General features: G+C 32.8%; 1 protein-coding gene, 1 long non-coding RNA gene and 1 pseudogene across 8 annotated transcripts; all 3 read left to right on the top strand.

Annotated features, from left to right (window-relative positions):
- The first annotated feature begins 2,856 nt into the window (after positions 1 to 2,856).
- On the top strand, positions 2,857 to 4,617 carry LOC110809230 (putative WRKY transcription factor 40). Of its 6 annotated transcripts, none has more exons than XM_022034986.2 (4): positions 2,858 to 3,196; positions 3,317 to 3,379; positions 3,510 to 3,875; positions 3,951 to 4,617. In XM_022034986.2, the coding sequence occupies exons 1-4, from the start codon at positions 3,119 to 3,121 to the stop codon at positions 4,431 to 4,433; spliced, it is 990 nt and encodes a 329-aa protein (XP_021890678.1). In that variant the 5' UTR covers positions 2,858 to 3,118; the 3' UTR covers positions 4,434 to 4,617. The 6 variants fall into 6 exon arrangements, with proteins under 6 accessions (XP_088064476.1, XP_088064475.1, XP_088064473.1 ...); XM_022034987.2 differs by having other exon boundaries at positions 2,859 to 3,196; positions 3,320 to 3,379; XM_088208350.1 differs by having other exon boundaries at positions 2,857 to 3,190; positions 3,320 to 3,379; positions 3,510 to 4,617.
- A 940-nt stretch (positions 4,618 to 5,557) lies between these two features.
- Positions 5,558 to 6,440, top strand: LOC148253069 (uncharacterized). Its single transcript, XR_015813448.1, has 2 exons — positions 5,558 to 5,927; positions 6,107 to 6,440. It is a non-coding gene; the product is annotated as an uncharacterized LOC148253069 (long non-coding RNA).
- Positions 6,441 to 6,906: 466 nt separating this feature from the next.
- Positions 6,907 to 9,855, top strand: LOC110809232 (serine/threonine-protein phosphatase 7 inactive homolog; annotated as a pseudogene). The gene is made up of 5 exons (XR_015813706.1): positions 6,907 to 6,963; positions 7,083 to 7,160; positions 7,545 to 7,976; positions 9,158 to 9,260; positions 9,469 to 9,855. The product of XR_015813706.1 is annotated as a serine/threonine-protein phosphatase 7 inactive homolog (transcript).
- Positions 9,856 to 13,438: the final 3,583 nt, after the last annotated feature.

Here is a 13,438-nt window from a genome sequence, read left to right as displayed (position 1 = left end):
GTGAGTTCGTTAGGTGGGAAATAGCTTAATAGAAATTGGCAGGGGAGGGTAGTGATTGGGTTAGCACCAAACCAGGAAAAAAAAAAAAGAGGAGATACTGAGTTAGAAGTTTAATTGTTTTCTTTTTTCCATAGCTCTGTTTCATATTCTTATTATGTGTTGTTTTAATATGTGATAAAATAGGACTCTGAACACCCCACGGAAGAACATAACACTTAGAGGTGGCACAACAATTAAGACACTAGAGTCATCTTGACTCACATTCCTATATACAATACTATGCTATTTGTAATTAGATTTGGTCCATATGCTGAAATTTGATGTAGTAATAGTGATATCTTGTAAAATTTTTTTGTTAGAACTCATTAGAAGAAAGTATCTGTACAGAGGGAACACATGACATTCTTGAAATACTTATGGAATTGATTCAATGCAAAGTATATTTTTGGCAAGAAATATGCAGAATATATTAACGTTTTCGAATTTAACTGGGGGGTTACGTAGATAGTAGATTAAACTATATTTAAATTTTAGAAAGAGATAATAAAAATAAATTATTGTATTAATTATCATATAAATGATAATTTTCGGTACATTAGAATCTTTAATTTATTTAGAATATGTAAGAAATTACACTAGTTGAATAAAAATAACTGGATAAAAAGTAACCCAGTTGCAAAAGTGGAAGGGTATTTTGTTTCTGAAAAAAGAAAATTAAAACTATAGATATACATATATATATATATATATATATAAATTTTCCTAAGTAGAGATGGCAATGGCAAAGGCAAAGCTGTCGTTCTCTAAGCTGCCCCAACTGTAGCCAATTAAATTACTTAACGTGCTTGCAGGTTTTGAGTCAAGGTAGAGTCTTGGTCGTACATTTTTAAAATCATCATGTGACTTTTGGAGAAATAAAAAATTAAAAAATAATATATATTTTTCCTCACATTTTTGAATTATCCAAACATGCTACTCCCTTTCACATTGATCAATTTCTTTTTAAAGGTCAATATTTAGCTTTTATTTTGTACCAAAAATTGACTAAATTCATCTCACTTTCAATACGTTTGACTCCGGCGAAACTAAACATCTTTTATCTCTAAATTAAAACTAATGTATTTTCGATTTGGGTTTTTCTAAATAAATATTCTTCTCTAATGTATTGTATATATTAGCTCTCAATTCACTAAAATTGGTAGTCAAATTTTTTATAATCTTTATTTTTAAAATTTATCTATAATCTATTTATAAAAATCCTGTATAAATATTTCAATTAAATTGTCAGAAATAATCCCCACGATTCATTGTATATTTATTAATCAACCCTATACACACATACATACATGTATTTATTGCAACGTGCCTAAAAGGATTATTTAAAAGAAAGAGGAAACAAAAAAAAACCATGCATTATACTTAATCGTCGACATGATGGGAAACAAAGTCAAGTGGAATCTTTTATATTTTAAGATTTTATAATTTATTATTTATGAAACATAAGATTTTATAATTTATTTTGGAATGAAAATTTATCGGTTATTTATGATAATAATTGAATCATTTAAAATTTAAAGATACTAACCATATAACAAAACAATAATTTATCGTACGGTTTTAATTTAATTACGGTAATATGTTATCAAATATTATTCCTATTCCCTTGATATCGTATTCATAATAATTTTTTTAAATATTTTGACTTAGACTCAAGATTTATCAAATTACAAATCAAGAAATATGGTAATTATTTTTATTCAATTGCGAATATTTTAAAATATATATTTAAATAACGAAACTATTTTAAAAATTATTTTCTAAAATATCTAAGTATAATATAATTTTTTTTAATTAAAAATAATAAATAAATTGTACAACTAATTAAAGAATTAAAATTAAAATTGTGAATGGATAAGGGGGAGAGTGGAGTGTAAGTTTTGAGTTCCGTGTGGGCCTTTTCTGGGCTCTCAAGAGTCAAACAAGTAGAGACTAATTTAAAAACATTATTTTATAATTTAAACAAATTAAATTCAAATATATTTTAAAACTGCAAAATTTCCATATGGAATCCCACTTGACCCGCTAATGATAATAATAAATTCATCTTCTCACAAACGTTTCTTTCCAGCGGTGTAGAGAAGCAGAAAACGTGGGCATCTCGTGTCGTATTATTTCATTAATGCGGAAGGGTAATCTTGTTATTTGAAAATTACAAATTTAATTTCAAAATATTGACTAATTTTAGATATTGAGTTTGAATCATAAATTGTGTATTTTTTGGGGTTGATCACTCATCCGAAATCAAATTAAATTTTTTAATATGTTAATTATAATTTTAGTATTATATTTATGTAATATATTAATCAGTTCTGATGGAAATGGATCTAATCTAAAATTTTGGTGTTAAAAAGGTTATATTAAAGATCAATTGAAATTTAGTGATCAAAATTTTCAATTGAGATAAAAGATAATGTTATTACGAAATTGAAATATGGTGTTTATACGTAATAAAATATATAAATTTAAAAATAAAAAATATATATATGTGAGTGCGTGTGAAACAGAAGAAAGAAGGTGGAAATTAGAAAGTCGACGAGATAAACAAAAAAAATTGACGTCAACAACATGAACCTTCTTTTAGTCACGACTTTTCCAACAGAGCGTGAATTAAATCTGCCAATTGCTATGACCTTGACTTCTTTTAGAATTTTAAATTTTCATCTTCTTTTCTTCCACTCACCCACCCACCCACCCACGTGCATTTTAGTAAATTTAAGCTAAATATTAAATTAGTTTTTTAATAAATAATTTTTATAACTATATATAAAGTCGGCCTCGGTGGGGAGAAAGATTTTCTAAGTTGACGTCTAAAGGGAGAGAAATGCTGTTTCCAAACTTTCCAGCCACTTTCCTAGCCAAACAAAATCTTAGCCAACTCCGTTTTTCTTCCCCATCCTCTCTCTATATATCTCATCCTTTTTTGGCTTTCAACTTCCTCATTCACCCGACCGATTTCGGATTTAGCAGAGAATACATCTCCTGAGTTTATATAATCTATCTGCAACTCCCCAACTTCGATCACTCCAGACGCACCTTGCAGTCTATTACTACTTCTTCAATGGATTCAACCTTCGTCGACACTACTCTTGACCTCAACATCAATCCTTTCTATTCCACCAACAAGGTTCAGGTACCGGTGAGTGTAGTAGTTCTAGATCTGATTGATGAAAATTTAAAATAACTCTTCCGTTGGTTGCTGATTTTGCAATGTTTCTTCTCTGTTTTTCTTTTTTCTTTTTTTCTTTTTTTGAATAAGAAGAAGATGGACTTGCTGAGATCCTTTGCGGATTCTGAAAAGAAATCATCGGTTACAGAAGAGGTAATAATTAGTAGTAAAACTTGAATTTCTCGGATCTCTCATGGAAGATTATTGGTTTTATTGAAACTGCAATTTAATTTGATTATTTCAAGAGCTCCGCAGTGAATTTAGTGTGGTGTGAATTTTACAGACTGATGTTCTAGTGGAGGAGTTGAACCGGATAAGCAACGAGAACAAGAAGCTGACCGAAATGCTCGTCGCCGTGTGCGATAACTACACGGATCTGCATAACCGATTCGTCGAGCTGGTGAACAAAAACGCCGGCGAGAAGGAGCAGATTGCCACATCGAGGAAGCGAAAAGCAGATTCGTCGACGACGGAGGATTATTGCAGCGGCCACATAGCCAATAATGCCGTCGTCAATGGCGGAGTTTCGGCTGGACAGACCGAAAGCAGCTTGAGCGACGAGGATCAGTCGTTTAAACATCCCAAGGAACACCACAAATCTCAGTCTTCTCGGGTCTGTGTGCGCACCAGTGCGTCAGACACAAGCTTGGTTAGTAGTAAATTCCTAATCAAAAATCGAGTCCCGGCGGCGAGTTTTTGTGTTTTAACTAGATCGTGTTTGCAGGTGGTGAAGGATGGATATCAATGGCGGAAATACGGGCAGAAAGTTACCAGAGATAACCCATCTCCTAGAGCATATTTCAAGTGCTCCTTCGCTCCAGGCTGCCCTGTGAAGAAGAAGGTACAGAGAAGTGCGGAAGACCCGTCAATCTTAATAGCCACATATGAAGGAGAGCACAACCACCCTATCCCTTCTCGAGCCGAACTATCTTTGACCCCAAGCCGTGGTGCAGCCGTAGCTGGTTCATCCGCCATGAGACCAACAGCTTCTGGCGCTGTAACGCTTAATTTGATTCAGTCTTCGACATTGGTTCCAGGTGAAGAAGAAAGGCAGGTAGAAGAAAAGAAAGCGGCGGGAATTCAACAGGTTCTGGTGCAGCAAATGGCCTCTTCGTTGACAAGAGATCCCAATTTCAGAGCAGCACTTGCAGCTGCCATTTCTGGGAAGTTCTTGGGTCAGACCCCTATGGCGAAATGGGAAAATTAAGCACAGTTGTTAGTTTTGTTACTATTCATGGCGAGTTGGAAGGAGTTCATGTTATTTATAGCCATAGCATTTGCCAAAACGGATGTAAATTTGATGGAATGATAAAAAAAAAAAAAAAAAAATTTGAAATTGTACATATTTTATTATTTAACTGGATAATATATTTTGAGTGAGAGATTACTTATTTTGATATTTTTCTATATTCATACCCAATTCGAAATTATAATATATACAAAATTAACTCAAATATATGTATGTTTATAAATAAAAAAATAATAATAATAATTCAATTAAAAATTAGTAGTTAAACTTTAGTTGATAATATATATATATATTTTTTTAATTTTTATTAATAATTTTTTAGAGTCAAATTTTTTTAAAAAAAAATATGTTATTAATTGTGTTCCAAATTGTCATCAAGATACCTTAATATTTAAGGAAAAAATATAGCAGAAAACTTAGACTTGTCCTTCTCAAGATTAGCCATTTTCAATGAATGAATTATTGGGTAAAAAAGGACTTACAAAGAGAAGAGATCGACCGTCGTTACAAGTATAATGAAAGTTGATTTGGTAAGTACCAATGATAACAAAAGCAAAGAGATTAAGTATGGATAAAATTATTTTTAAATATATATTTAAAAGTATTTTATATTTTATATTTTATCTTAAAATACAAAATAAAAAATTAGATGTCTTTTTTTAGTCTTCCAGTATCTACGAATGAAAAAATATAAAAACACGTCATTGATAATGATTTATGGCAACTTGAAAAATAATATTCCTCTTCGTGCTCAAAAGACTTCCAAAATTGTGCTTCCTTGAACAAGTTGAACTTTGAATTTTTTGGATTTAAAATTTACCAAATATTTTTATTTTTATACCTTACACTTATTTATTTATTTTTTAAAATCGAATTAGTAGGAAAGCTTATAGCTAGGCTTCTATTTTTCACACATATTTTAGGTTGATTTTTAAAATATCTCTGTTGCAAAATTTGGAAAGAGTAATTTTTTTTTTAAAAAAATATTTTTATTTATAAAAGAATAGAATATTGCAAAGAAAGTTATCTGCAAATTGATTGGAACTAAGCGGCGTCGTTTTCATTTCACGTAGAATATATGAACTTCTTTCCTCGACGCCATTAACCGGCACCTAAATGTTATAAATGAAATAATAGGGATGGTGGCGTTCCCATGACTGTTAACGACAAAACGTCGTCGCTCGACATTTTAAATGAGATCCATTTGACTTCTATCTCAGCTTCCTGCTGGTTCTTTCACTAGGGGCGTCGCCTGATTAGTGAAGATTTATAATTTCAGTAACAGTAATTTATTGAATTATGTTTTTATTATTTCTTTCATTAACGAATTGAAGTGATTGAATCAATCTCCCCGGGTCATGGATTATATACGGATATTGGATATGCAGTCTCGGATTCGAGTAACCTGGTTGATCTTTTATGAGCTTACTGTCTTTCTCTTCAAATTTACCGGTATGGCTTTTATCACGATTACATTTATTATGCCCGCTTTGAACATTTAGTAGATGACAAAGGTTACTCCATGCTAAATGAAAAAAAAAAAAACATAGGGGTTTTGTATTTCCGGATTCATTTAAGTTTTTTGGGTTAGGTTAAGTTTATCCTTCCTGAAACTGTTTTCTTGGCTGTAGAAATTTCGAGGTGAGTCCTCGATGCTAAGCTTGACTGCTGCAAATTCGCTTTCTCTAAGCTTAGTACAGTGAGGCCTATGAGAGTGAAGAAGTACTCATCGTTACGTACACTACTGGTGATGAAAGAAATTGCACTTCATGGAGCCGATCGTGATTCTGTAAGACTAAGTTAGACCTTGCCTTTGTAGGTTGTATATACTTTCCTTCTTCCCTTTTTTCTTTGCGGATTAAATTTGTCCCCAATTTTCAGGATCTAGAGAACTCTATGACTCGAATATTGTTGCTCTGTTATTAAACAGCTGGTGTGTTTTCCTTTATAACGTCATTTCCTAAAGTTTTGACTAGTTGTGAGCGGAAATGAGTTAAAAGTACTCCGTAAAATGGGTGTTACTGGTAACTTACAGTGACTCTTTTGCTTTAATGAATTGTTTGTTTTATTTTATCTGTAAGTTATGCAGCCTTGTAACTCTGAGGATTCTCTCTCTTCATTTAGCGAAATTATCTTGATAACTTGGATGATGAGGGGAAGCAATCAGTTTCAAGGATGGTTAAGACATTCGTGGCATTGCTAGCAAAAAATATCTGGCTGGAGCCACTGGTTTTGGTGACAGAGAAAAAATTTGCAGTAGATGTATTAGAATATGAAGAGGGTTGGGATGGTGCGGAAATGGATGGCAACATTTGAGATCCAATCTCCTAGCCTTTAGAAGGGGGCTATAACCATTTACTTGGTTGAATGTGTAGTTGAAAAATCTAAATGTTTTTCATGGAGGAACTTTGTTTCTGAGTTCCAATGAGTCATGCCACATTCTGCATATGTTGCTTCTATAGGCTGCACCTCAAAGATTTTGGAGAAAGTGCAAAAATTAATTGTCTCAATGAGGGAAGCAAAGTGATTGTCATTGATGATCTTAATGGCCATTTTCACTATCTCCTCAAAATTTTCAATTGCACAGCTTTACCCTCTGAATACTAGCACTTTGTTTCAAGTGACAATTTTATTGATAAACGTTTATGGGACTTGGAAGTATTTTCGTTATTGTTGGCTAGGAAGGTATTATGTTATGTTATTCGTGATGCTTTTCCTTCTTAAAAGTTTACTTCATTTGCAAAAATATATACCGTTTTTAATACACCTAACCTGCATGCATTGTTACTATTTATTTGCATGTTGATACCCAAGTTTAATGTATTAGGAAAAGATATTCAATTTTTGGATTTTGCTTGTTAGGTAAGCATGGGAAAATGCAAACTCTATTATATATAGCATTTATCTTTCATCCTGTGCCTTATTGACGGTAACCTCATTTGGCCTAACAATTTGATTGCATAACCTGGTATTTTATGTTTGCATTATTTCATGAATCATGATCTATATGTATGTATATTTTAATTATCGTCTCTTTTGTTTTTATTTTTAGATTTTGACGCCTAATAGGTATTTCTACTTCACGGAAATCAGGAAACAAAGGTTTACTTAGAGAGGTATTGTTTCTGAAAAGAGGTATTTGTTAAATTTGGTGACCACAGTGATGTTGTGTATAAAGCATGTCTAGAGTTTTTCAAAATGCTACCTTTAGCTGCAGTGATAATGAACAGTATTTGTACCACCCATGGGGGACTTTTTTGTAGTGCAGAATTTGTACCAGAAGAAAAGAATAGACAAATATCTTTGGGTTCTTTGGAGGAGCTAGACCATTTAAATAGAGAACTTGTAGGTGAAGGAGAGGGTAATCCAGTTAATTTCATTGATATATTATTGTCACACCCATGGATGGGAAACTGGTCTCATGAAAATTTTCTTAGAGGGGCAGGTCTATTTTGGGGCCCTGATTCAAATGAAACTTCCCTAAAGAAGTCAGACTTAAAGGTGAGGCTTGAAATATCTTTATTATGTTTGGTTAATAACTGGTGTTGTTAAAATTATATATATATATATATTTTTCATTTAATATGCTATGTGCCTGCCAAATGGGTAAGACGTGCTCAACTCGCATACTTTATAATAAAGTTATATGCATGCTTTTATCTGGCATGTTTAATGACATTCTGCTCTTGGTTGATGCCTTCAACCATCAAAAACTGATTTTTTGATGATTGCATCATGTAGTCATACACTTGCAAACTTGCAAAACCTGGAGACTGAATTAGGTAAAGGGAAACAAAAAGTATTGCTTTTTTAATAGAATTTCCCAAGAATCTGCCCAAATTGGATACCCGAGAATTTTAACAGAATTTGTTTGCCCCTCATAAGCTTTGTGGTAGTCCATCACCGTTGTAACTGAACACTTTGATCCATGAGCTGATGCCCCAGGCCTGATCTGGTTCATAGACCCCTAATGACCATGATATACGTGCAAGTTATCACTGTAAATTATGCCTAATTCTCTCCCTCTCACTTACTATATGTATAATTTTTATGTAGCAACATTAAGTTGGGTGCAGTATTGTATGCTGCTACAGGCCATTATAAGGTCAAATGAAGGCCCTGATGCAAGGGCAAATTTAGAAAATTTTGGGAAGATCTTAAATGGATACTCCATGGATAGTGTAGAAACCAGGAATCTGTATACTCTTTTTCAGTGATTCAATGCATACAGCGCCTCGGGTTACTTGCCTTGGATTTTTCTTGTTTGTTTCATCTATGATATGCCTCTGCACCATGCGATAGCTTTACTAAATCCTTTCCCTTTCTTTTCCAATAAAATTGTACATGTCCTTAAAGTTACAAGTAAAGAATCAAAGGTCGCCTGTTAAGTAACTTGGTCCTCCTTTAATGCTTATGTAATTTAGCTGACGTTCCTTCTGTTTGTTGAGTTGTCTTTTGTCAACATTTTTGCTTATGTTCGTCTCAGCTTTGCTACATTTATTGTAATGATCAACTGTTTTTCAAGAAGTTTCTTTTATTAGAAAAAAAGGAGTCTAATACACTTCTCTTATGTGTTAATTATTATGTGGTTAAAAAGTAGCTTTAGGCAAGAATATGTATAATTAATTTTTCGTTGGTATAGATGTTGTCATGTCACTTAAACTGGTTAATATATTCTGCAGGGTGTTAGAGACTACAGAAATGAGGGAGCATTTGCTGTCTTGGAGTCTCCTCATTCCAGTAATCCTGAGTTCAAGCGTTCATATAGTTAATGATATGCAAAAGGTGTAGAACGTAATAATATAGAGATTACTAAAACTAGTTTTTTTTTTTTTTATTTATTTATGTAAAAAAGCAAATAAGATCAGGTTATTTAATTGAATTATCACCCAAATTGCAAAAAGTTAGCTGTAAGTTGCCATGGAGTTTAACCATGTACTGGAATGCAATGAACAATTTGCAGACCATTTAAAGGATTTCTTTTTATTTGCAGATGGACCAAATGAAGAAGATGGAAGATGCTTTCCAGGCCATAGGAGAGATGAGTTTTTCCAGCTTTGCCACCACGAGCCTGAAGTAGTTGGTAGACGGTAACGACTGAGGAGGAGAAATTTAATTAATGATGTTTTAGTTAATAATAATTTATTTATTTATTGAAAAAAACAACGATCGAGTTTTTATTAAAAAAAAAAAAGAAACAGACTCAATTGAACACGGCGGTGTAACATATGACGACGGAAAGGTGAGGTGGCAAAGTGACGTCATAAGGAAGTGGAGAGAATAGATTTCATTTCGTGAATGGATCGGGTTGGCATTGGATCCGTTTTCAATCGTGTGAACACACGTGCCACTAAATATCCCTAACTCCTTTTTTTTTTTTTTTTGGGTGCTGTTCCGTTCATATTTTTAATTAATCAATTTTCTCCAAATAAAATTAGTAAATATATATATATATATATATTTATTACAAATATTTTACATATGTTATTAATTTTAAGAAAATATGAAGATGATAATTAAGTAAATTTGATAGAAAAAGAATATAAAAGTTAAGAAAGCTGAAGAATAAAGTGTTTAAAGTCATTTTTAATAATTTAATACTCATGTTTTTATGTTACCAAACGTAAAAGTTAAACATGGTATTTAAAGTTATTTGTTAGTAGCAAAAAGAAATAAAAATTGATATCATATAAAAAATAAAGTTTATATGAGTACAAATCGATACTTAAAATGGTAAATGTCAATTAAATTGGCCAATCTATATAAAATTACATTTTAAAAAATAATAAAATTATGACAATATATATATATATATATAATTACTTTCTGCAATGGTGAGTGCGTATTTGGCTACGTACGGATAGAGGTCGTGCAGGGGATTCTACTTATCCCGTTGGAAAAAAAGAAGGATTTTGCTGGGTATAAGAATGAAAACGACAACGTTTTGTCAGGGCTTCAGATTCAGTTCAAGATTCACTTTGAATTTAGTTGAAGAGTAGAAAATGGCTTCGCGGCCGCCAAGGCAGAAAAAACTTGCTTGAAAGTCCTTCCCTCCCCTCAATCAAGTAAAGGAACCTGCTTCGGGTTTAATTATAATTCATCAACACATGTTAGACTAATTATGCTTAAGTTGACCAATTTTTCATAACTTAATTTGGAATTTGACCGACCGGGTCTGTATAAAATATTTTACAGTTCACACTTTATTTACTTACTACTTAAATTTTTAATTTAAATTATTTTGTTAAAGATTTATTTACAAACCGATGGTTTAATTATGGAAAGATAGAAGGAGTTTGTGAGGATGATTAAAAGAAAAAAAAAAAAAAAAGAAAAAGAAAAAATTGATGGCACTGAGAATTATATATTTAAGAGACGACATAAATTTTAAAAATAAAATGCAAAATATATCAATCATATTTATAAAACTTTCTAATGCTCTTTAAGATTTATGAAACATGAATTGAATTTATTTAAATTCTATGATAAAATTATATGTGTAATTAATTTTATTACATTAAAGAAAAAATTAAAACTAATAGATTAGAAGAATATTTTCTTACCAACTCTTTAACATAGTTAATATTTTCAAGTAGACCAAGACTGGCACGTTGACTGTAACATTAATATCCACGCCAACATTTTCTTGCATCAAATAATAAATATATGTATATGCGTGTGTTGTGTGCATATATATATATATATATATATATATATTCATCTTTTAGAAATATTTGACTGTTTGGTTACCTACTTGAATTATTCATAGTCGTGTTCTGATAATCTGATTAGTCGCCTTTTTATTATTATTATTATTATTTTTCTTGTGACTTAAAAAGAAAGTGATATCATAACAATTACGCATTCATATTGCATCATCCATGCAAAATTACAAATGATATCGCAACATATGTTTAATACATACGTATATATATATATATATAAATAATAGCATAATATTACGCATCCAAATTACATCATCCATGCAAAACCACAAATCATACTGCAACAAACATCTAATATATATATATATATATATATATATTTTAATGATTTTTTTTTTTTAAGAGTTATCAAATTTTGTAAAATTATTTTGATTTATAATTTTTTAACAAAAGATAACAAATTTCTTATGTTTCGTTTACAATTTACTCTTATATAAAACTACAACGAATAATTAATTTGTGTTCATATAATTGTGTCTAAGGTGTAATGTAACGACCCTGAAAATTTAAATAAAATATATGTATTAAAAATGTCAAATGCAGAAGCGAAATAAAAATTTTAGTTAACATCCCTTACACAATAACCAAAACGTACTCAAAACATGAAAGAACAAACTAACTAAAAGAGATACTCGAAATAAGAACTATAAATATAGATATGGAGTCTTTAGGCTTCCCTTTCGCCGTCTTCCTACGGAACGGGCTCGGGAATAATGTCTTCCTGATCTGAAATGGTTAAATAAGGAATGAGTTACACCAGCCCAGTAAAGATATCACACTATCTCACCGCCACGTAAGTAAAGGTGGGTAGAAAACAAAAATGACCAATTGAGCATAATTTATAACAAATTCATTTATCAATAATAGAATCCTTTACTGTCCACTTACCTCGGCGAGATCCATGAAAACAACATATGAAAATAATAACCTTATAATATCATAAAATCATACACACTTTATAACATAACATATATCACACCTTTACATTTCAATCATCAGGAAACAGATTTCCTCTTTTACCAGCCTACTAGTATCCCTGGGGATCCATAGGGGGTCCCCTCTGCACGTGAACCATTAACATTTATAACCTGATTCCAGGGCCGTCTCCATACCCCGTCCAGTATGAGCGCCAAAATCATGAACCTCAATACCCCCCGTCCGGTATGAGGGTGAAACGGGCCGTCCCCATACCCCGTCCGGTATGGGCGCCAAAATCATGAACCTCAATACCTCGTCCGGTATGAGGGTGAAACGGGCCGTCCCCATACCCCATCCAGTATGGGCGCCAAAACACATAAGGTCTCCATACCCCGTCCGGTATGAGAGACTACGTTCCCGGTAGGGTTCCCTACGGACCCGGTCCGTCCACCATCTCCCAGGATATCTAGTCAGGCTATCCACATTATCCACTTATCAATTCACATAACCTTTTTACCTTTTTCCTTAATCTCAATCATCCAATCATACAAAATATGTAAACCAGTAATTGACACCAAATAAGACAATACAGTACCGGGTTCATCATAATACAAACCATAATAAAAGAAACATAGTTCATGCATACAAGACCATAACATAATTACATCAAACATCATGCTGCATTTAATACTGGAAATTAGATCAAACAATAACAGACCAACACTGTATCAGACTCGGGTTCCATTGGCAACCTTAATCAATTATGCATCTATAAGGTCACACAGTACAGTTTAATTATTTATTTAGCTTTAATACCGTGATAGGAAATAGGGTGAGGGGTCCTTACCTGTTTTGGGGTCTGAATTCGACTCTACAGTGTGCCTACAAGCTGTCCCTAATTTTCCTGAATTTTTTTTTTCCGAAAAGCTAAAACGCACTACCGATACCTGCATGTGTCTCCAAAAATTCCAAATTAGACCTAGGGCCCCTTTCGGCCAATATCAGAATTCCGGCACGGCGGCTCCGCCGTGCTCTGACAACGGTGTCGCCGTTTGCGGCGGCGATTTATCTCGGGTTGGCCATTTTCGGCCGAATTCGGCCACACTTGCATCGGTCCCTGCGATAAAACAACCCTAGGACCCTCAGTGGGCCAAAAAATACGAAAAACCGAGACTTACCGGCGGTGGTGCTCTCGGGTGCGGCGGCTCCTCCGGTGTGAGTCGCGTTTTGATGTTTGGCTCCAATCAACCTGTAGAGAAAAGAACGGTGATCACAATGGTATAAAATTTGCATCGAACGGAGGCCGGGAAGGGCCTCATC

The sequence above is a fragment of the Carica papaya genome, chromosome 7, assembly GCF_054855325.1.
Source record: "Carica papaya isolate Zhongbai chromosome 7, ASM5485532v1, whole genome shotgun sequence".
In the NCBI taxonomy this organism is placed as follows: domain Eukaryota; kingdom Viridiplantae; phylum Streptophyta; class Magnoliopsida; order Brassicales; family Caricaceae; genus Carica; species Carica papaya.
This window is presented reverse-complemented; position numbering and strand designations above follow the sequence as displayed.